Genomic DNA, 25,404 nt, shown 5'->3' with positions numbered 1-25,404 from the left:
GATTCTCTGGTCTGATGAGACAAACATCAAACTCTTAGGCAAAACCCTAAGCACTATGTCTGGGAAAGACCAGGCCCTGCTCACCACCTCTGCGTAATGCCATTCTTACAGTGAAGCATGGTGGTGGCAGCATCATGCTGTGGAGATGCTTCATGGCAGGGAGACTGGTCAGAATTCAGGGAAGGATGAATACATCCAAATACAAAGGAGCCCTTAAAGAATACCTGCTCCAGAGTACACACAACCTCAGACTGGGGTGATGGGTCACCTTTCGGCACGACAATGACCTGAAGTATACAGCCAAGACAACACTGGAGGGGCTTTGGGACAAGTCTCGGAGTGTCCTTGTGTGGCCCAGACTTAACCCTCATAGAATATCTGTGGAGAGACCTGAAGATGGCAGTTTACAGATACCTCCCACAAAGATTAAAAGCTCTAATTGCTGCACAGGGGGCTTCTACAAAGTACTGAATTAAAGATCTGAATACATACATGAATGAGAGATTTCAGTTTTTTATTTTTAATAAATTTGCAACATTTTCTGAAAATCTGCTTTCTCTTTGAGTTTTGATTGATTGGCAGAAATGGCAAATTTATCCCTTTGAAATAAAACATGACACAATAAAGTGTGCAGAAAGTGGAAGGAGAAGGGTTCTGAATATTTTCTCAGTCTTCTGTAACACGTCAAACCTGATTACTTTCCAGTTTGTCAGGGTTCAAGGTTTTGTGCTCCTTAAGTCAGGTTATGTGCCTTTGTGCGCTGATTTCTCTGCAATACATTCCACTTTCTGTAAAGCTCACATGGATGGTTCTTTTGAGACCAGGCCATAGATGTGTTGATTTAGTTCTGTAGCTTTTATCAGCTAACCAGTGCAGTTTTTGTGTTTCCATGTTAGCGAGCTTTGACTTACAACCTCTGTTTCACTTTGCTAAGGCCCCTTCTGAAAGTTTCTTCCAGAACTGAGGGCCACCCCCTAAATCTATGGTGTACTAACACCACTGAGTACTTAACAGCCTTTAAAGTAGCAGTAGTCCGAGTCATCTTTCTGTCTTAGATTTTCTCTGTTAGAATCAGAAAAATCACAGCTTCTCGATGTAGAAATCGGGCCTACCACCTATTAACAGCATCTGTCCTCCCACAATAAACATCAGGGGCCACCTCATTTCTGATGGCTTCTTGCACTTGCTTTTGCCTTTTGTAAAGCCTCGTCAGCCAAGCAACATTCCACAAAGCTGAGATCAACTTCATTTTACTGCAGAAGATCGAGGCAGTGCAGGGTTGGTTCCCAAAACAGCAGATCACAAAACTGATAGGAACAACTGTGGATTAAAAAAAAAACTGCAAACCAAAGTAAAAAGGGGGAAAAATGAGAAGGAAATGAAGCAGACCGCATGGTATGTGTTTTAATCCTTTTTTGTAGCATGTTTTACTGTTATCTGCAAATAAATGAGAATTGGGCAGTGTTTTTTTTGTTTATACGTAAGAAATTTAAGATATGTTAGAGCAAAATCAGCTGCTTTAGTATTAGCTTTTCTAAGGAAAGAGTCAAATCACATAGAACAAAATGCTAATTATGTAGTGCCTTTCATGCTGAGTTCATTTCAGGTAAGCCGCTTTTATATTTACTGATGCAACATAACTTTTAGTACTTTTACTAACTACCCAGTTCTGGTTTAGGGCTCTGTAGTTAAGCCTCAGCTCCGTAGGGTGTGTGCCACCATATACACTATATAGTGAGGATGACTATGAGATCTGAACACGATGTTGGACAACAGCCTAAAAAGTCTCATTTGTGTGAATGTCTCCTTCCTTCCTATCCAGATCCCATCTAAAACCTGGGCACTGCACCACAGCCTACTTTCACAAAGAGTGGGAGAGACAGGGGGGATAAGCAGAAGCAGTTGTTCTGGCGACACATCTCTGCACAAGGCACTGTCAATAAAAGAGTGTTACATAAAGTGCCATCTGTGACTTGATTCATAAGCAAGAAAAAAGATCAAATGTGTGCTAAATGCTGCTCATTAAGCGAACCTTACATTCTGCTATGGAAATTCTTAAATTAATATTTCATATTTTTAATGGAGGAGTGAGACTTTTAGGACTGGCAGAGTGTCACAAGTGTTGGCATTTTTAAAATCCAACTTTGTAGTTTTCACACAAGTTTACATTAAAAGTAACTAGCCAAAGTTTATTTTATATTATATTTTATCCTCATCAGGAAGCACAGCTATGGAACAACCATCTTAAACAATTGAAGGGGTAATACAAAATGACAAGACTTGCCAGGTAGACAGTGCAGCGAAACAGAGCAGCACATTAAAAGTTAGGGGGTCAGAGAGACGGTGCGGCTCCCCTGGGCCCTGCCGTGTGGCATTTTACTCATCTTTATGTTTTTGTATCACTTTTAATTAATTTGGTAATTTTTTTTGTTTCACAGCAACCATAACAAGCTCATCTGAAAATGATGATAGGAGTGGCTCCAGCTTGGAGTGGAATAAAGATGGCAGTCTGAGGGACACCGGACACCATGGGATCAACCTGGCCCCACGGTCAGATGCATGCTCACCTGTGGCAGAAGAAGAGGCAGTTCATTCAGGGGAAGCCTCAGCCAAGTCAGACCCAATGACGGTACCAACAGCGGGAGATGGGCCCCTGCCGTACCCCCAGCAGAATTCCTCAGCATTCATTCTGCCGCGGCCCAACTCAGTGGCAGGTGAGAGGGATTTCCTTTACATCCTACCGCGTTACTCCTGTCATCTCTTGCCTTGTGCTCCAATTATAAAGTAGTGCTTTACAAGGAAATTTAATTTGTATCAATGTGTTCTTAATTATATAGTGCCTACATATATTGTGATGTGTGTGTATGTGTTATAGCAAAGTGAATGATGAAGCAGGGAGTAGACCAAATGCTTGGGGTGCTCATTGGCACTTTTAGATTGGGACAATTCCATTGAATCTCATTCTCTATCTCTCTCTGATTTCTGGAATTCGCTGTTATCGTCAGGTCTGAAATGAGATGCCACCTTCTGGAAGGATCACTCATTTATACTGAATGGACTAGAAGGGACAAGACTTTCTTGGCTTTGTTGCCCTCAAGGGGCAGTTTATTAAGGCTGTTTGGAAAAAAGGTGACAAAACTATTAGCGACAGCACCCCTGCTGTCCCGTGGTGAGCTTGGAAGGCAACCCTTTGTCACACATGCGTAACAATGTATATATAGTGGCTACAAAATGTATTCACCCCTTGAACTTTTTATATTTTAATTTGTGGAGTATTAATGTAAGGTAGTTTTTATTTTTGCCATTTACAAGTCCATTGTTTTGTAGCAGTCCAATGATGAAGGATTTGGGCACCCTAAGATAGTATGGTACACAGATATTTGTATCTGCGCTTTAGTATATCCACTTTCTGGAGCTCACCTTGTTCCGTCCATCTATGATATAGTGCCTTTTCTGTCTGTCTGTCTTTGTGCTTAATGGAGTGTAGCTGCAGTCTAAATAGCGGTGAAATACAGTAGTAACTGCCATTGCTGTTCTTGCAGTACAAGTCAGCTCTAAATAGATGGTGCATTTTCACATTTGTTTCTCATAAGCTCTGAGAAGAAAGAAAGAAGAGATTCATTGTGGCAGCTGAATTAACAAACGTGCTGTGCAGACTAACATTTAATAAGTAAATTCTGTCTGTCTGTCCATCTGACCCTTGTAGTCCTTTTTTTTTTTTTACAAATAGAGCTTGTCTTTCAGAGTGGCTGTTGATGCGTTGGTTGCAGCTGTATGTGTCTTGGCAGATCCAGGAAACTGGGTTCAAATCCTATCTGGAATCTGTCATGTCTATGCTATTTGTTCACCACATTCCAAAGACAGGCTTATTAATTTAAGTTGGTCATGTATGACTAAACATGGGGAAGTAAGCCTTTGGGGAGACCGGCTTTTATTTCAGGGTTGACTCCTACCTTGTACCCAGAGCTGCTGCTGTTGTTAGGCCAGTTATTTTATTCAGGGTAATCTGCTGGGCTGCAGTTTGAACACCAGCCTTTTTAGTTCCAGTGCTTTTTTAGTTCCTGCAATTCCTTTGACTATAAATTGCCTGCTGGCAAGAATGAATGTGACTGCTGAATGGGAAAGGACTAACTGGAATGGAAGATGTCCATATGGTCTGGAAAACAGCAACAGGGGCTGATACCAGAATGTCAAAACCAAAACAATAAATGGTGGAAGTAGTCAAAAGGTGAATATCCAGAAATAGAGGACCTAAACTCTTTCTGTCATAAAACCTCAATGCCAAACCAGCAGTGAAGTCAAAATGTGGACCGCCATGTCTCAAAAATCAAAAGACACGCTGTTACCAAAAACTATATTTGAGAGGGGGGTTGCAACAAGTTGACAATCAAAAATGTGGTAATTTCTCAACAGATGGTGCATTTTTACACTTGTTTCCCATGAGCACTAGCAAATGTGCTGTTCATTCCAAACGTAATAAGGACTCTATCTATCTATGTGTCTTGTCAGTCAGTCATTCAGTGCCTTTCTTATTATCTAACCATCTCTTATGTGTCAGCGTCTTTAAAGGAGTGAGGCAGCACAGTAGATGGCTCTGTTATAGTAACTGGCCCTACTGTTCTTGCATCCCAAATTTCAGATCTAAGTCTGAGCAGAGAGTGAATTTTCTCATTAGTTTCCCATGAGCACTTCAGTTACCTCAGAAGAAGAAAAAAGAAGAGATTAATTGTGGCTGCTGGCCAAGCACCAGGACTGTAGAGTTCTGAAATCAGTAAGTATATTCTGACAAAGGACGAGGGTCTGTGAAAAATGGCCCCTTACACACTGGGCCAGTCCCAGTATGAATTTAAGCAGGAACATTACAGTATGTTACTGTAAATGCTGCCGGGGGTCTCATGCAGAATAATTATTCTGTTCTGTGGTGGGCTTCACGGTGAGGACTGTCCAAACTATACTTTCTCTATTGGCTTTGACTGCATATTCTCAGTTACTGGAGGTATTTTTTTTTTTTTAACTTTTCTTATGAAAATGTCATGTGTGTTTGGTTTTCACACCACACAATATATTTACACTAAGCAAGTGGCAAGTATGTGCTGATCTATACTAAAACAAAACATTTATTGTAAAACATTTGAAACCACACTAGGAAAAGACACAGTCAGCTAAAAACAGGTGCAGCCTTTGCCTCTTTCCTGTGTCTGCACTGGTGTAGCTGGTGCCCGACATCCACTGTGTGCAGGCCTTAAGCCTCAAACTCCACAAGAAACAGTGGCTGTGCACAGTACAAGAGGACAGCAGATTGAGACTCCATCTTGACAGCTGCATATGAGCTCTGACTGCGGCCCTATTAACATATAATGCAGTGTGCGTGCTTGAGTAGGCAGTGGCTATAAAAAGTATTCACCCCTTGGACTTTTTATATTTTAACTTGCCATGTTACCCTTCAAAGAGAAAAAATAGAATAAATTATTGGAGATATTTAATATTTCTTGCTCTATGCGTCCCTTCAGTGATTTATCATATGCCTTTCCTCAACATCTTCACGTGTCTGAATCTCTGTTGCCCACCACCCCCCCTCTCAATGGGATTAGTGTACAGTGATTTTCATTTTTGCTATTAACCAATGAGCTTGTTTTTCAGTAGTACAGTAATTGAGTGACTGGGGATGTAAAAGAGCTGCTATGATAGTGTGATGCACAAGGATTTCTATTTGTACTTTGGTATAGCAACTTTCTAGAGTCTGTTTGGCTGTGGTGTAAGAAATTTTAAGATGTGGTGAAATGGTGTCAGGCCTACAAAATAAATCATAAAGCAGATCAACACCTTAAGCAGTCTGCCCAGATAGGGCGCACCTTACGTCAGTCAGCCAGTCCCCAATCCTTCGTGCAGGCTACAGCCTACAAAGGCTGAACTTAGGGTGCTGGCTTTAAAGTCAAAATGCACAAAAAAGCTTATGGACAGAGAAGAACTGTTAAAACCTTTGACTTGATGACACAAATCCCTTATAAATGTTTATTGACCAAAGGCAACAGTAGAAATATTACAGAAATGTTCAAAGAGCAAAAAAGGATTTATCTAGAAAAAGCAATCTGAAGCATATAAGTCCCAATACACTAACCCAAAGGCAAATCTAAAAACAGAACTTAAAACGACAGTAAAACCAAAGAAAAAGCAGTACACACAATGAAATCGAATCTAACACAAGCACAGTGGTCCACTAAAGTGCCTGCTCCCTGATACTCAGACAGATAGGCCGGGGTGATCCTTCAGTGGTGACCTCAGGGAGGACCCACCTCTTGGGATTTCACCTTCAAAGTGCAAGGAACATTACAAAATACATAATAAATAAAAAGTAAATAAACAGAGCAATATTATTAACTTGTACATAATGAATGAAAACACATAAAAATACACCAGAAATAACAACAGCAATTAAAGAAATGAAAATAAACATAAGCCAGTGAGCACAATATGGCTGAAATATGGATCTATCTATCTATCTATCTATCTATCTATCTATCTATCTATCTATCTATCTATCTATCTATCTGTCTGTCTGTCTGTCTGTCTGTCTGTCTGTCTGTCTGTCTGTCTGTCTGTCTCATTTTGTGTATTACTGTTTTGGCCTTCATTTTGCTTTTTGGGATTTTGAATACTTAACGATTTTTGTCAGGTTTGTATTTAGGTTATTTTATCTTATTTTAGATTCTGCTTTTTGATTTGTGGTTTGTCAGACAGAATCCTCTGTCTATGCCACCTGTATGTGATACCTGGTTGAATTTTGCGCTTGTTTTTTTGGATTATGGACTTAACAAAGTGAAATGGCAAAGAGTGTGGGGGTATCGGCTGGACACCCCATTTATTAGCATCACAGGGTTAAAGGTTAGGAGTTGTAACTCTGAAGTAGACATTCCAGATCTTTACCCTGGACTGCCGGTCCATCAAATGACGTTTAGTTACTGTTCTGTGATTCTGTTATAGTGAAAAGAATTGGAAGTGGTGGAGCAGCGGTCAGAGTAAAGTTTCTTCTTCCAATGCATCTTTAGCTCTGTCGTATCTAACATGTCCAGCACATCTTTAGCTCTGTGGCCTAAAAGGATGAGGAATGAGCCACCATGTTATCTCAAAATCATTCCCCAGGTGTACTCAAGCTCTGCCCTGTATTGGACAAATCTTGCCAATGCGTCTATATGAATAGTAAAGTCTGATCCCCATTATCACACCCCACTCTCAAACAAGGTTTTGTTCTTACATGGCAGTCCTCCTGTTGTCGTCAGGTCAGAGCTGCTCAATGGGTCAGCTACTCATTGTCAAGGCTGTGCTAAGAGCTAACATGTCACAGTCTTTTTGTTTGTATGTTATAGGTGTTATGATTTACAGTCAGAATGTAAATAAACTTCTGTTAGCTTTAACAATCTGTGGTTTTCAGCACAAACTTTCAAACTCTGCATTGCACTCAACAATAGTTAAGCACACTGTTCTCCGTGCAGACAAAGTCATTACACACCACAGCAGCAGCAACTCATTCAGCTCTGTAGCACCTGAACACCTGAACTCCTCTTTTTCATGAGGCATATTTTGGTTGCATTTTCTGTCCATTCATTGAAATCCAGGATAAGTGACCCTGCTTTCATTGTCACATTGCACAAAAACTACACTTTACTGTATCTTGTAAGATGACTCTGTCATTAATGTTGCTGATCAGGTGCTGTCAGCCAGGTAACATGTACAGGTTCAGATGGCAAGGAGGTGAGTGTGTAGACCTGCATTGGGCACTCACTCCATGACCACATTCACTCCCACCAATTTAGAGTCACCAATCAGTCCAGTAAAACATCTTTAAATAGCTGGAGGATGCAAAGGTCCTAGGGACAGTCTTATTTCCTCACATTTAACCCTTTTGGCTTGTGGGTCTTAGGATTTATGTATTTTAAAAGAAAATTCTAAACACATTCCGCATCATGCCAGAAAATGCTTTTGTTACAAGTCTTGAAATAGAACTCTGTTTGTCTAGCCAAGGATAATTAGCCGGAAGTCTGTAAATTCATTTCATTTCTTAGCCCTGCAGCCTCTTTGCTGCTGCTGCTTTGCATTTAGATAGCAGCTTTAAGAGATGGCATGGAGGTGAATGCAAAGCACAGTTCATTCAGCAGGCATGAATCGGCAGGGGTGTTTCACTGGAAAGGAAAGCTGGATGCTTAATTTATGTGACACTCAGATTTGTAGTGTCTGCCTAATGTCACAGTGCCCCCTACAGGCACCTTCTAGAGTGCTTGATTGATTACTGAGATTCGTTAAGATTTATTAAGACTCACACACAGGGAGAGGAAGACAAGGAGAATATTCAATAAAATACAAGCCTGCCTTGTAGAGACCTGACTAAACAAAAGCAGCGTCCTGCATACCCGTTTTAATGCACAACATTTCAGAAAGTGGAGTGGCGAGTGTGTACTGGACACTCTCAACTTCCCCTACCAGTGAGCTCTTGTTTTTCTCACACACCACATCCTTCTTTGGTGAAATCTAGGGTCAGGAATATTCCAAAGACCACCTGGCTGCATTCACTCTGGCAAGTCCTGGGCACAATTCACTGCTAATGCCTAACTTTCTTTTAAAGGGCCACATTACGGACTGTTTTGTTGTGCTAGGGTCCTATGGTGACCCTGTTTTCCCTTCTAGACTCTTTATTATGTAGACCTAAACAGAATGCTCCAAATCCCACACTTATTAGCCCGGTCACTAGCAGGATTGACTGCTACTATAGCTTAGTATTTCCCCCATTCTTTTACTTCGACGTCCCCAGGGAATTAGGTGGAGTAGTTTTATTAATACATAGATGAACTTAAAATTTACAGCTGTCCAAAATATAAGTAGAGGAAAAATGAGTAAAATAATACAACTTGCATAATAAGCAGCTCATCTTGCAGGCTTAAACTACCAGGTGGCTGTCTGTCTTAGTATGTCGATTGGTGCCCGGCCCATGAGTGAAGTGACAGAGGCACAGCATGGTCTCTCTTTGGATGTGATAGCAGTGATGTCAGCATGGCTCCCTGCATGATTGGAGAGACATAGTGTGCTTCTGCTGGTATCAATATACCCAGTCCTGTTGGCGTGCTGTGTGTTGTTGCAGTTCAGGCACGACCCCCCCACCCCCACAGGTTCATTCCAGTCCTTTTTATTCATGACTCAGCCCCAATTCCATCCCTGGCCAGATTGTCCTTTCATCTCGGACACCTGTATTCCCTCAGGTTCTTTTTCTCGAAGGGGGACGAAGTGCTAATGCTTCTAAATCTTGTCTTCCTTCAGTAGGCTCATAAATTGTACTTTTGGTGTCACAGATAGAGCATCAAAGCGGCAGCTTCACACTCAGTGGGGTTGCAGGTTATAACAATGCACTCTTATGCAATCGCTTCTAACCAGATTGGTGCCGAGCCATCAACTCCATTACCACAAATTGCACACCCCAGAGCAGCACTTAAAAGAAGTTCTTATGTGATTGCGTGGGGTCATAAATGCAACAGCTGGCTTATCCAGCTTCTCCGTAGGCATTATTATTTTTTAAGTAAACGTATGACTTCAACTTAATTCAATAAGGATAGTTTTACAAAAAATAAAAATAAAAAACATTGTCAACCCACGTGCTAGATATTATTCTCCATTACACTGACCTATACTACTGTATTACCAAGACAGACCCCCGTTTACAGGACAGGACACCATCCATGGTTTCCATGGCTCAGCCCAAGTACCCAGAGATTTAATTTTTTTCTTCATCTGAAATATGAAGAGCTGCTGTGCCCCTTGGCATTTAGTAGTGTCTCACTTAGGCATCTGGAGAGGGTTTCTTCTCGCCTGTGTGACATTAATTGGCATATCGCCTCTCTCAGGCTTCTTCGCAATGCTTCCTCTTGGCAGATCACCGCGTGACACTTCCAGGCTTTTCACATCATCTGGCCACAGCGATTTCCTGGAATTTCACTCTCTCTGAGTTCCTGCCAGATTTTTATGATCTTTTAGTTGTCACCTATCTGTGATCTAAATGTTTCTCATACTCATGCTGGTTATGCCACCTTCATTGACGTTCATTAGAGTTTTGTCATGCATCGTGTAACAAGGATTTATTAACTTCCAAATGTTCTAACCTGTGCAGTCCAGTTTTTTTAGACATCTTTTATGAACTGAACTTGTTGTACACAATGGCAGAAGACATTGGTTAGAGCTGTGGGTGCCTTCACAGATCCAGGAGACTAGGTCCAAATCCTGACTGGAGTTTATTGGAACACATTGTTATGATTATGTGTGCTAGTTTTTTTTATTACTATTATTTTCTGTTATTAATAAAAATAATTGTGCCATTTCTGTCACAGTATTTTTTTTTTCATTTTTTTCATACAACGAGGTGTCGGTTAACTGCAGATTGTGTGTCCAGAAATACTGTAATTACCATAGTGGAATGATTTATAAAGTGGAGCATCAGGCATGTCATTTTCCAAGTATGAAGATACTCAAATAGAAAACAACTTTTCTGCAAGCATTACTTTTGGTGTTCAGACATTGCAGTTGTTGAATTTTGCTTTGATTTCCTTCACTACGATTTTTTGACTAAGGATTTTGCTTAGATGAAAGATAGGAATGCTTTTCTGGCTTTGATTTTCTGCTCATGTGAGATTTTGTCTTCCAATCATCCTTTTAAACGTCAGTAGCCTTTCCTTGTAAGATTTAACGCCCACAAAGTGGACATACTCAGAAGGAGAAATTGAGGTCCAAAAGTTGTGCTGTCACAAAACCTGAATAGATGCCGAACTACCGTGAATGAAAAATGAAAAGGCATGCTGTCACCAAAACCTGAAGGGAATTTCGAAGAGTTGACAACCAAAAGACGTTCCTCTCTGAGAGCACATAATGAAATCATTTAATGTTTGGATCCCTAGTAGGTTATTCCGGGAGTATCGCCTCTAGTAACAACCCCATATGTCTTGACAATACACCCACAAAATGGCAATAGGGCACTATTTTATGTCAAACTGGAAAAAAATCAAATTGTCTTTATGTGGACTGGCTCAGAATTCTTTCAGAACGTGGCAGGAACTCATTAACGTAATCCTGAAGGAAATATACTGGGCCTGTGCTCAACCTCCTTATTTTGCTTGCTGTTATATCCTGTACAAAGGAACATTTTAGAGTCACATACCCGAGTTGTTTGGGTGGCATGAATTGCTTTTGAATCAGATGATTGTCCTCACAATGTTATTTTCATTTGTTTAATAGACTTAACTTCTGTTATAATTTTTTTTTCTAAATACAAAGAATTAGATTTGAGAAAAAAGATAAAAAGCATTTACTTCTCTTCATTTCCAGCATGTCTCAGCCATCCTGCTGTTAGAAATGGATGCTAGCACACTTGATCATTTTCTTGTCAGACGTGCTCATCATTTACTAAGATATGATATACTTGGTTGTACCCTGAGAGGGCATATTTGTTTTGAATACTCAACACTGCCATAAATAAGTTGCAGTTCGTAGTACCTTAAAACGTAACACATCCCATACTTGCACCACAAAGCCTAACGTATAATCAATCAAGAAAAAGACCTGTTTACCTACATAATTCATAAGACATTATCAGCAAACATCCAAATTACGTCATCCAGGCCGCGCTTTCCTTTTTGTCAATGAGATTGTCTTCAGTCTTCCTTTGGCTATTTTCTCATATCCATTAGTTTTTGAATATTGAGATGGCTTATGTTACTGGTATGTTATGTTATGTTACTTAAGTCTAAAATCAAGATGGGGGTATTTTACTTCTCAGTTCTCTGTCCTTTTTCGTTCTGTTCTCAATGTGGGAATTTTTGACAATCCCAGTCACACTTTCCCCTCATATTATTGTGTTCTTGAGAATGGTGCCTGCTGTCAAAGATGCTATATAAAGACATGGATTTTAATTGTTAGTTGTGCTTCTTCTTGACGTTACTACTTATTTGTAACACTTCTCTTCAATGCTTTATGATATTGGTCACTGTGAAAGGCACCATATAAAGACAATGATTTTGAGTCCTGGCCACACATCCTCTCCATTCATATTGCTATAATGTTATAATACTACTGCCCATGGTACCTGCTGAACAATTAAAAAATACTTGTCATCTGTTGTTCTTCGTGCATCTTCAGCACCATTCACCTCTCCTCACTGGCACTCCCCCTCTCAAGCACATTCCCGTAATGCCTGCTTCACAGACCTTCGTTATTTTCAAGGTGCCTTTCTCTCTCCCTATCTGATTTTATACTTTCAGTCTTTAAATGCAGCTATCAGCATGTATTTTACATCTTTGCCAAGGCTTTTTCACCGGCACCCCTCTCTCTCGAGCGCATTCCCTGCTTCTCAGACTCTGTCGTTATGTTTGAGGTGCTTTTCTCAACTTCTGTCTGCTTTTATACTTGCTGCCTTTGAAGGCGACACTTTCAGTATGACTTGTATGCCTTTACTCCTCCTCGTGTGTCTCACACTTGCACTTCCTCTTTCAATCACATCACCAAAGCTAAACTGATCAGTCACATCAAAATCCATGAAAAGAATTGCAGGAGGCGCTGGAAATAGACACAGAAGAAATGGATTGGAAGATGCGCTGGACCAAGGGTTTTACTTCACAAGGGGTTTGTTTTGGCAGTTGATCTTCAGGGATATCAGTCTGTCCAGTTAGGAAGCATAAGCGATTGTGAATCAGTTTCACCTGCTTTGGTGCAAATGAAAGTGATAACAGGTGCACTGTAGAGGCAACAGCAAGACAACCCCCAAAAAGGGAATGGTTTTGTAGATGGTGACCATAGACAATTGCTCTCCCCTTATCCTTCCTGACTGATTCTTCTCTAGTTTTGTGTTTTGCTAGTGTCCTTGTCACTACTGGTAGCATGATGTGGTACCTGCACCCGATTCAGGTTACACAGGTAGTCCAGTTTGTCCAGGATGGCACATCCATAAATGTTGTCGTAAGAAGGTTTATTGTGTCTCAAGAGCATGGAGGAAATACCGGGAGATGGGCCATTACACGAAGAGAGCTGGACAAGCAGGACCAGGATTTGCTCTTTTGTGTGAAAATGAACAGAAGGAGCACTGCCAGAGCCTTACAAAATGACCCCCAGCTGGCTACTGGTGTGCATGTTTCTGACCAAACTCTCAGAAACAGACTCCATGATGGAGGCATGAGGGCCTGATGTTCTCTGGTGAGTCCTGTGCTAATAGCCCATCACTGTGCGGCTCAATTGGAAATCTCCAGAAAATACCACAATTGGCAGCTCTGCCATTGCCCCCTGTTCACATTGAGCACATGTTACAGACATGAAAGAGTCTGGAGATGGCAAAGTAAACGTTACGCAGCCTGCAACATCATCCAGAATGACCGGTTTGGCGTTGGGTCAGTGATGGTCTGGGGAGGCATATCTTTAGAGGGTTGCACAGTCTTTGACGTGCTAGGCAATGATACCCTGGATGCTGCTGGGTAACAGGATGAAATCCTCAGAGCCACTGTCAGAATTTATGAAGGTGCCGTGGGCCCTAGGTACCTCCTGGTGCAAGACAGAGCCTATCCTCATGTGACCAGAGTGTGTAGGCAGTTCCTGGATGACAAAGGCATTGATGCCATTGACTGGCACATATGTTCACCAAACTTGAATCCAGTTGTGAACCTCTGGGACGTTATTTGTTGGTGAATATGATGCAGCCCAGTAGCATCACAGACTGCCCAGGAGCTCAGGATTAGATCCCCTAGGACACCATCCACCGTCTTATCAGGAACGTGCCCAGACATTATCAGGAGTGCAAACAGGCACGTGGGGGCCGTACACACTACTGAGTCACATTATGAGTTGCTGTGATGAAATTCATGCTAGTTAGATCAGCCTGTGATTTCAATTTTTGACTTTGATCTTATGTATCCAGCTCTTAATAGGTTGGTGATTTTGGCTTCCACTGACAGTTGTTACATCATTTTGTTCTCAATGAATTACACAGTATTAGTACAGATTTTCCACTTGAATATTTCGTTCATTGTGATCTGATGTGTGATTTAAGTGTTCCACCTTTTATTCTGCTGGAATCCAGCCAGGTGGTGCAAGTGCATTGAGAAGGGTGGAGACCCCATTGAGAAATCACATTATAAGCTTTTTTAAGGTTCATTTCATTATCTAATAAATCCCATTTTCTAACTTTAGCTTGACTCCCACTCGTGTATATGTGTGTGTGTATATATTCAGGGATCGTGAAGAGGGTCAGTTTGGCTGAGTGGTTTCCTGGAGTCAGTGGGCCATTGGTAGTAGTGACTCACCACGAGGCAGTGAGGGTCAAAGGTTCAAATGGGGAGCCTCTCTGGAGCCATGATCCAGGGAGGACCTAAGCCTGAGTCCGGATCGGGAGCCCTATTGTGAAGCCATGGACCAGCAGGGACCAAGACTCATAGTGGACTATTGGGTGTACTTGCCGGTAGGATGTCTCCTCTGTTGCAAGGTCCCTTCCAGGATAAACAGAGGAGGTGTTGGTTAAAGAAGAGGCACTGGGCATGTAACAGAAGACAGTTTCCTGCCAGTTGTTTTAACGTTGTTTTTATGGATTCTTTATTTATTTGATCGTTTAACCTCTACATCTCACCTGTTTTTATGGATTATTTGTTTATTTAAGAATTTTGCAGTACAGTGATCCCTCGCTATATCGCGCTTCGCCTTTCGCGGCTTGACTCCATCGCAGATTTTATATGTAAACATATTTAAATATATATCACGGATTTTTCGCTGCTTTGCGGGTTTCTGTGGACAATGGGTCTTTTAATTTCTGGTACATGCTTTCTCAGTTGGTTTGCCCAGTTGATTTCATACAAGGGACGCTATTGGCAGATGGCTGAGAAGCTACCCAACTTACTTTCTCTCTCTCTCTCGCACTGACGTAGGGGGGTGTGAGCAGGGGGGCTGTTCGCACACCTAGACGATAGGGACGTTGCTACCTTCTGTGTGCAGCTGCTTCCTGAAGGACATGCTGCACGGTGCTTCGCATACTTAAAAGCTCAAAGGGCACGTATTGATTTTTGACTTTGTTTTTCTCTGGCTCTCTCTCTCTCTCTCTATTTCTCTGCTCCTGACTGAGGGGGTGTGAGCTGCCGCCTTCAACAGCTTTGTGCTGCGGTGCTTCGCATACTTAAAACAAACAGCCCTATTGAATTGTTTGCTTTCCTCTGTCTTTCTGACAGACTCTGCTCCTGATGCGCACTCCTTTGAAGAGGAAGATATGTTTGCATTCTTTTAATTGTGACACGGAACTGTCATCTCTGTCTTGTCATGGAGCACAGTTTATACTTTTGAAAAAGAGACAAATGTTTGTTTGCAGTGTTTGAATAACGTTCCTGTCTCTCTACAACCTCCTGTGTTTCTGCGCAAATCTGTGACCCAAGCATGACAATATAAAAATAACCATATAAACATATGGTTTCTACTTCGCGGATTTTCTTATTTCGCGGGTGGCTCTGGAACGTAACCCCCGCGATGGAGGAGGGATTACTGTACACTTTTTAAACACTATTGTTTTGATTTATTTTAATAAAAAGACTCTTACACTTTTCACCATCCCTTTGCTTGGTGTGTTTGTCCTCATCTGCTCAGCTCATCCCAGTCTTGACTATCGACAATGGTGGGTTGAGGAGGCACCTGGAGGGATCATTAGCATGGAGCTGACCCGCACCGTCACAATGTGATGATGCATCCACACCAAGGCATACCAAGCCCCACCACAGACACCGAGAAGAAAATGAAAAAGAATTATTAATGGCAAAATAAAGCAATTTAGTAAAGTGCACAACCTCAGCAGTTGCTCTAACAATCATATGATCTGCTGATATACTGTAATGAGTCTTCAGCCTTGATTTAAATGCTGTGACCAGTGGAGCTTCTCAGATATTGGTAGGTAGATCTAGACATGCATTACAGTTTTCCTCTCTGAGCGCATACTAAAGTCAGGCTGAGGTTACAATACCGTGAAAAGAATAAAGAATTAAACAGCACATTCAAGGTTCTGGCTAGTTAACGTGAGGGCTGCCCTAAACAGCCCCTGTCAGTCATCTGCTAACTGTGCGGTATACCCGCATAACCGTTCTACTCCAGTGGCATTCAGATGCCGTTGTCCCAGTTAAATGAGACTGTAATTATATCCAGGGAGCTGTCTTCATATTACAACTGATCTGTTGCTTGATGTTAAACACGCAGCTGTCCAATTAAAGCAGTTCCCTTTCTCTTTTTATGTAATTAATCAAAATCTCCCCTTTCTAACTTCTAAATTTTACATAACAGAGAGAGTTGTCGTGAGCCACCTATGAGACTGCAGTGTTAATTTCTGCATTTGATATATTTTCACCAAATTCTGAAGCACACTCTGTCAACATCTTCACCCATGCGATATCTATTAATGACTTTTTTTTATCAGATCCAGTCATTTGCAGGCCCTGTGCTTTTTAATCAACCCCAGCAGTGTTTGTGCTATCAATTGAATAATACACTGTACACATTTACATTGAGGTGACCTTTCCAGAAACAACTGGCCAGTCGCACATTTTCTGGTGGTGGTAATCTGGTTCTTTACATACTCTGCTATCTCTTTAGCACAGTGATGTTTCACATTGACTTCTGTCCTCATAACTCTTGGGGCTCCATTGCATTATCTAAAAACAAACATTGCTCACTGTACTCGCGACCTTATCTCTGTGACATTTATCTTGACTTCTGTTGTAGGAATACCAAAGTTACATTTTCTTGATCAGCAGCACTAAACATGTTTGTTTTCGTTAATTTCTTTTGCTCTCTATTACTTTACAAATTGACAAAGTAATGCTTGAGCTGTTACGGTTAGGATTAGGGTTAGAGTTACTGTACTGATGCTCCAAGTAGGAGATTCAAATAGGCAAAATAGCAATTTGCACATTTTTAATTTGTTCACGGTGAGATAGCATTTAGTTTAGCTGAACTAGTCTTGTGAATTTGAATCATGTTCAGAAGTGTCTACATCAATCTTCTGCTTTTAACATAAGCCATGTCTCCTCATGATGTGTAATCTATTTATATAAAATAGAAAGCTTGCCTGTCTATTCCCTATACAAGCCTGCACACTTTGACCAATCTGGATCAAATGTTGCATAGTTGCTTTCTAGAATATTCTGAACTGTCAGACTACTTTTAAACCCGTGTTTTTTCCTCCCTGTGTGCTACAGTTTGTACACCAGTGCCACCTGCTGGCTCAGAGCAAGTGAAACATCTGAACAGACTGAAGCCAGAGTAGCAGACAAAATGACCAGAGCTTAACTTTACTTACCCAGACAACAGCATGTGCTGCTTCTGTCTACTGTAATGTAAACTGGAGTGTTGTGGGGTTTTGCAGGGAAGTGTCTGGTGAGGCTTGTTCAAGAGCAGCACAAAAGAGAATCAAATGGTTGTTGTTTAACTCCAACTTCATTGGCTTTTCTTCATTATTTAAGCACTATGAACTGTCCACCTTGAAGTAGAGGACATGTCAGACATGACAGCATTCATTGTGTGGCAAGTGGCTGGGGGCGGTACCCAGCCGGGATGCCAAAAGGACCGGAGGAGGGATCATGCCTCCTCCAGATAATGAGGGGGCGACCGTCCTGGTGGCTTTGGGGACCACGGGAACAGAGCTTAGAAGCTCAACCCTATAGGGGCCTGTGGTCACCGCCAGGGAGCTCCCCAATGCCTGAGGAGCCCTGGCCCTCAGCACTTCCGCCACATCCGGAAGTGCTTGGGGGAAGAACACCAGGGACACCCTGAGTGCTTCCGGGTGCACAGCCGGCACTTCCGCCACACCAGGGAGTGCCGGCCGGCACTCATTGGGAGGCACCTGGAGCATGTCCGGGTGATTATAAAAGGGGCCGCCTCCCTCCATTCGATGGTTGGAGTCGGGAGGAGAGGAGTGGAGGCGGACCAGAGAGGAAGGCATTGGTTGAGAGGCCTGGACTTTGGGGTGAAAGTGGGTTGTGTGCTGTCACTTTGTAAATAGTATGTACAATAAACGTGTGTTTGGTTTTGTACCTACAGTGTCCGCCTGTCTGTGTCCGGGCTGCTTACCACAATGGTTATAACCTAGCAAAAAGCTACCACAATTCTGAAATCAGGGTTGGACTCACAAGAGCAGAAAAATTGATACAGAGGCAGTATGGATAACAAATAGAACAGCTAGTAATAAAAACAGGGTCACCATTTGAAAAACACATGAACCTTTGCTTTCTTTCCACAGTTCCATTCCACGATAGAATCTCTGGGAAACGCTGGGTACTTTGGCTAGTATATACATAAAAAGCCCCCTGAACTCAAGACTGCTCTCTAAAATTCAAGGAGTGTGCTTTATATAAAGACTTAACTGTGTTACTCGGCTTTGAGAAATTTCATAAGACAATGCACGTCAGTTATAGTGTTGTTGATCAATTGGGTGTAGCAGAATTACTATGTAACTAAGTGCTTTTCTGTATACAGTGTTTGTGTTTTTTGGTGGTTGTTTTGCATTTTTTTTTACCAAGGGTTAATAATATTGGCTGGCATTGGGTTGTAGTGGTTAAGGTTTTGGACTTAGGACTTTAAACGCTGAGGTGGTGGGTTCAAATATTTCTACCTACACTGCGTGACCATGAGAAAGTCAATTCACCTGCATGTGCTCCAATTGGAATAACATAAGAAATGGAATCAATTGTATCTCAGAGGTTTGATGTCACCTTGGATAAAGGCATCATCCAAATAGTAAGTCATAATGATAATATTGTTAGGATGCTGGAGCTGCTTAACATCCTTAGCATTAGACCTGTGTGTCACTTGGGCTGTAAAAACAGTGCCAAAAGCGTTAGTCCTGAGAGTCACTTGGGCAATGGTATAGACATGTCTCGCGTAAAACATGAGGTTTACTTGGGCTGTAAAAGTGCCAATAGTGTTAGTGCTGAGAGTTACTGTATAGGTGTGTCATGTGAAGCACCAGGCTTGAGCATTACCTGGGCAACGGTGTAAATATGTCTTCTCCTAGCCTCATAATGGCGTCTCGTCTTCAGGTAGTGAAATTGAAACAGTCAGTGAAACCGAAAGGGATTCTGGGAATCCAAAAGTAAAGCTCATTATTATTATTATTTATTATTTGTATCATCATTATACTTTCTATACTTCTGACTTTGTTCTTTTAGTGTTTTGCACGTTTTACAGTAGAAAGATGAGATTTTATAAAAATGTAATTTTTCACACCAAAAAATGCACCTCTTTTTACACTTTTATTGAAGAAAAAATGTAACACTAAGGAGGTTAATATGCTGTTCAAGTGGCTGTGAGGAAGAGGAGAAGGACATTATAATGCACTCCTAAGACTGCATTTGGAGCTTTATTCATCACACTACAAGAAAGACATAGCAGCACTTGAAGCTGTGGGGAGCAACCAAGTGCATCCCAGGACATAAGGACATGTCATACTGTGACAGACACAGAGAATTAAAACTCTTGAGCAGAGGACACTGTGTAGGGACCTAATCCAGGTCTTTAAAATCCTCAAAGACGTTTATAAAGCAGATCCAGAAACATTTTTTCACCTTAAGGGTGAATTATGTACTTGAGGAAATTAGTGGAAATTGAGGGAAGTGTATTTAAAACTGATGACAGGAAGCCTTTCTTTACACAATGACTTGTGGGACTCTGGAACAAACTAGCGAGATATGAAATTGAAGCAGAAACTCTGACAACCTTTAAGAAAAATCTGGATGAGATACTGGGACAACTTAACTATTAGCTGAACAAACAGGCTTGATGACCTGAATGATCTCCTCCCGTTTGTCAAATTTCTTCTTTTCTCATGTATGTTCTGGGCACAAATGGATGAAAAGCTTAGTGCAGTACAAGAGGGAAAATGAAAATTTGGGAAAGGGTCATAGAGAGAAGGCTTAGGGAAGAGACCGCCATTCTTTCTTGGCAATCTGTCACATGGAATAACCTTCAATCTGCAAAAAAAACTGAAATGTTTCTTGAGAAAGCTGTTTCTTTTTGTCCATTTTTGAACCCAGAAGTGAACTTTAGGAATCCTTGTACTCTTATAACACAAGTGAACAAGGTAATATGTTTCAGTGGTGCTAATTTAATTACAAAGGTTTCTCTAATAACCAATTAGCTTGTAAGCATGACTAATTAAGGATAGACTAAGGGAGGTGATCATTAGGACACTGAAGAAGTGGCTGCTGAAAATGGGGCTTTGCAGTCATGTGAATAATAAATTAAAAATCTGTCGTTTCAAGCAGTAGTTCTAAAAACTAGTAATGTCCTTGGCAATATTTCTCAATCAGTTTAATGGTATTTTGATTTACAAAGGTGTGAATTTCTATTAAAAGCATGAAACATTCTAGGTGCTGTATGTATGCATGTACTGTATATAATATGCGCTGCTGTTTAGGGAGTGGATATAGAGGTGGTGCACTGCTACAGTTACTTGAGTTCTCGCACCAGTGACATGCTGGACTAGTCTAATAGCACAAAGGAGCCATATAAGAAAGGTCAGAGCAGACTGTTTTTCCTTAGGAGACTGTGTTCCTTTAATGTGGATATAGCGACATCCTTCACATCTCTTTACATCTCTGACACACTAACACTGAGGACTTTCAGTCCATGAATTGTCTAGCAGAAGTGTGTGAAGAAATGTGACGGGGGCTCCTTTATACCAATTGCAATATTCTCTGCATAATGCCTCACTGGGACTGCTACCTTATCTTTAAGTAGGTGTAAAGTTTTCTTCTTTTTTGCAATTTTTATGTATTTGAGGGAAATTGTTGTTGTTTGTTGTTATTTCTTGAGATTTTAGAAAGCTGCTTTTCATCCTTGAAACAAGTGACACTGAAATAAATAATACTTAAAGGTACTATCTATCTTCATACTGCATGAGGCATTTGTTTTTGCTGAATATTACTTTCTGTTTTAAGTATGGCTACAACTATGTCTAATGATTTATAATGATATGCAGCAAATATTTATAATCTTTAAATTTATAACAATATATGAACTAAATATATATCAAAGATGCGGTATATCTGAGGATGACTTGTGAAACTAAGGATTTATATGGCAAGGCATATGTGTAGTAGGTCTAAATCTTAAAAACTGAAATAACAGTGTGGTAGAAGCTCTCTTTTACTTCTATTAATATGGTCAGAGGGTGAAGGAGCAGCCCACCCTGACTCATACAAGTCACTTTTTCTCTTGTCTCTTTGTACAAATGCTTATCTGGTGTACAATCCCGATGGTTTTAAAGAGTTTTAGGTTGGCATTCATCATGTATATGGACGTATCGGATAAAGGTTGTGTTCCTGAACGTAAAAAAATGGTTAATATATTTGATAAGGTGCCCTAAATTTAAAATGAATTCTATTTTATATCTGAAGAATTTTCCTCAACTTGAGGATCTACTTAGCTTATCTTAGAAGCTCAAAAGGCTGTCAGTATGTTTAAAAAAATAAACTGGAAATTTGGACAGCTGTCTGGTAGATTTAAAAGGCTTGTGATCATTGTGAGGCGTCCGGTGTATTAAGGGGTGTCCTTTGAACTCTCGATGATGTCTGATATGCTGTATCTAAAGAAGCCTTCTGAACCCAGGAAGCCGTCTAGCATATTTAAAATATCTTCTGAACTGAAGTATTATAGCTGTCTGGTAGTTTCAAAGATGTCTTGTGATCTCCAACAAGGTGTCTAGTAAATCTAATAAACATATGGAATTCATCTGATACTGTGGTATGTCATATAAATTAAGAAGTTTTCTGAGGATGAGGAACTGTGTTGATGTTCCTATGGCAGTCTTCTGGTTTTAAGAAGCTACTAGAAAGAGTACATCTGTAGGCATTCTGAGGAACGACGTGTGGCGTAACGGCATCCTTTGCAGGTAGGTAGCCTATGAGCTGACTGTATGTGTACACTTGTCACTTTAAGTTGCGTCTCTTTGGCTTTGTAATGTAAGCTTTTAGCTGATTTCTGTATCTGCAAATCTCATTATACTATTAAGTGAAATTCCAGACTGCGGTGGGTTGGCACCCTGCCGGGATTGGTTCCTGCCTTGTGCCCTGTGTTGGCTGGGATTGGCTCCAGCAGACCCCTGTGACCCTGTGTTCGGATTCAGCGGGTTGGAAAATGGATGGATGGATGAAATTCCAGATTACTCCACCAGAATATTAAAATGTATATACTGCTTCAATTGTTTTTTTATTATAGCATGACATTCTTAAACCTGTTTAGTCCAATTCAAGGTGTAATCCAATCCAGCAGCATTAGGTGCAAGGCAGGAACCAACCATGGACAATGTCCTGGGGTCTATCCCAGTGCCCACTCACTGCCAACTGGGTGCTGGTCTATGGCTGGTCCCACTCTCTGCCAACTGGATGCCTGTTGATGGCAGTGTCTGCTCAATGCCAAGCCCACTCACTGCCAACTGGGTGCCAGTCTATCGAAGGGCCCTTTTCACCGCTAACTCGGTGATCATCTATTGCAGGGCCCACTCACTGCCAGCTGGGTGATCATTTATTGTAGGGCCAAGTCACTACCAACTGGGTGCTCATCTATTGCAGGGCCCATTCACTGCCTTCTGGGTCCTCATCTATTGCAGGGCCCAGTCACTGCCAACTGGGTGCTCATCTATTGCTGGACCTACTGGCTGCCAAAAGTTTGCTATTTGATCACAGCATCCACTTACTGGTAAATGGGTGCTCATCTATTGCAGAGCTCACTCACTGCTATGTGCCAGTCTATCTCAGCACCCACTCACTGCCAACTGGGAGCCCATTGATCACACCAGCCACTCAATGCCATCTGGGCACCAGTCCATCCCAGTGCTCACTCACTGCCAAATGAGTGCCCATTGATAGCAGCACCCACTCAGTGCTAGCTAGGCGCTGGTCTATCGCAGTGCCCATAGGTGCTGGTCTGTCACAACACCCGCTCACTACCAACTCCTGTTGATTGCAGCTCCGACTCACAGCCAACTGTGTGATGGTCTATAGAAGGGCCCAACTCATTGCAGATGCCTCATCATTTAAAAGTAAAGGCCAAGGTGAAACTGGGAAGTTTGCTTTACTAAAACCCTTTTAAAAAATGGAAATAGGCACAGGCAATCATATGTAACCATCTTTAATCCTACCAATCTATAAATAAAAGGACATTTATGTTACAGAGATGGCCTCAAGGAGTTGTTCCAGTTAAATAAACTACTTACCAGTAATAACAAGGCAAGAACAGGTCTAAAAATACCACCCCAGCCAAAAGGCATAAAAAGGCCTTCCAATTACTGCCCGCAGAGGTTACACTCCATTATGTCACCTTGAATGACGTGGCAGTACAGCAAGTCTTCCTTACTGTGCTCTGAATTTTGATTTATTATTGGATTTCATTGACAGATTGCTGCTGTCATATCCCACATTGAGTGGGGTGTGCTAACTTAAAGCTTTCATTTATTCTCCTTATTGTTCTTTTTGCAGTCATCTTTATCATCTAGCTGTGGTTTTGTGCATTTTATTTCTCAGACAAATATTAAAGTGAACCCTGATATTTTTGTTAAGGCTGGTCCAGAAAGCTCAAGGGTGGTGTCAGTTTTTCCTTCCTCCCATTTGTAATTTAATTTGTAATGTGAGTCCATTCGTAAAATGCAGTTTGGTGCTTTGGTGCGCCATCACTTGACACGTACTTTACATCACTGGGACTGCGCTCAGGTGGTTCGAGTCCTACCTCTTGGACAGATTCTTCTGTGTGTCCTGGTGTGAAGAAATGTCAAGGGCACACCAGACGAGCATGGAGGTTTCCCAAGGTTTGGTGCTGGGCCCTCTGCACTTCTCCCTGTACAACTCTTCACTAAGCCCTATCATCCAGCCCATTGTTTTTTGTTTTCAGTGCTGTGTTGATGATGTATAGCTATACATGTTGTTCCTTCCAGAGGACCACACGGTATCAAGGCTGAATCTCCATATGACTCCTTAATGTTGCAACCTGGATGAAGGAACACCATCTACAGCTCAACCTGGCAAAGGCAAACCTTATTGTTGTCTCAGTTTGTCCATCTATTCAGCACCCCATCTCTGTTCAGCTTGGTTTATTATCACTAACACCAGCCCAGTCCCCCTGTGGTGGTAATTGATGACCAGCTGCCCATCAAGGACCATGTTGTTACATTATGTCAGTCTTGCACAATCACTCTGTGTAATACCCACAAGATCGGACCATTTCTGACAGAGTAGATAGATAGATAGATAGATAGATAGATAGATAGATAGATAGATAGATAGATAGATAGATAGATAGATAGATAGATAGATAGATAGATAGAGTATGCAGCACAAATCCTGGTCCAGACTCTGGTCTTGTCACATGTGGACAACCTTAACCCTCTGCTGGCTGGAGTAGCATCATGTGTCAAGCACACCTGCTGTTCAGCCCGCCAAGGCAGGCACATGTCACTCTCAGATCACTTTACTGGCTTCCTATAGCAGCACATATTAAGTTCAAATCCTTGATGCTTGCCTAGGGAGTAGTCAGTAGGACTGCACCTATGAATATGGAAACACGTCTGAGGTCCTGTGCTCTTTTTCCACCACTCAGATCTTCTAGTGAACGGTGTCTGGTGATACCACCTCTGTGAGGTCTCAGATCTCAGTCCAGACTCTTCATGTGTAGCTTCTGGCTGGTGAAATGAGCTGCCCACCTTCCATTGACTTCCTCAATGTGTTTAAGAAGTGTTTTAAGACTGTTGTTTTTGATAGCTGATGGGTTTTGCTTATCTGGAAATTGTAACTTGCTTATATTTTGTTTTGAGCTGTGGACTTGGGGAAATTAATTTTGTACCCTTTTCCTGTAACACTTGTTCCCTTGACTGATGTTACTCGATTATATTGACCTGTTTAGGTCCCTTTGAGTGTCTGAATACTTTCATCAGACCCATGGAGATGTGATGACCAGGTGCATTTAATGTAAATATCTGTAGTTATTTAATTCTTTAAAAAAATGAATTTTAAATGTTATAAATTTGCTTTATCTATGATGTTTACTTATTGTGTACCACATCAATTAACCACTGACAGAATAATTTTTTCTTTAATCGTTTGTGTTGCTTCTTCATTTCTGCCTCTGTACGCTCCTGCTTTATAACTCACTTGGGATAAAAAAGTCTGCTTAATGAATACATGGTAATGCAAAGCAGTCTGGGGTAGCACAGTAGTTGGTGCTGCTGACCCACAGTGTTTGAATCCCAGCCCAGTCACTGGCTCTGTGGAGTCTGCACGATACATGCAGGCTTGTATTCATTTTTTTTTTTTTTTTTTTTTTTACTTTTTTTCCCCAATACTTTCCAAAGATATGCTATTTTGGTTATTTGGCAAC

At 41.4% G+C, this 25,404-nt stretch overlaps 1 protein-coding gene across 4 annotated transcripts in view; it reads left to right on the top strand.

The window, feature by feature from the left end:
• Positions 1–25,404, top strand: part of LOC114655440 (protein TANC1-like) — a 569,281-nt gene that overhangs the window by 350,252 nt on the left and 193,625 nt on the right. For all 4 annotated transcript variants that reach the window (XM_051930575.1, XM_028806429.2, XM_051930574.1 and 1 more), the window contains one exon: positions 2,439–2,714. In XM_051930575.1, the coding sequence (XP_051786535.1) occupies positions 2,439–2,714 (276 nt within the window). The remainder of the gene's footprint in view (positions 1–2,438; positions 2,715–25,404) is intronic.

This window comes from Erpetoichthys calabaricus, chromosome 8 (assembly GCF_900747795.2).
Source record: "Erpetoichthys calabaricus chromosome 8, fErpCal1.3, whole genome shotgun sequence".
In the NCBI taxonomy this organism is placed as follows: domain Eukaryota; kingdom Metazoa; phylum Chordata; class Cladistia; order Polypteriformes; family Polypteridae; genus Erpetoichthys; species Erpetoichthys calabaricus.
This window is presented reverse-complemented; position numbering and strand designations above follow the sequence as displayed.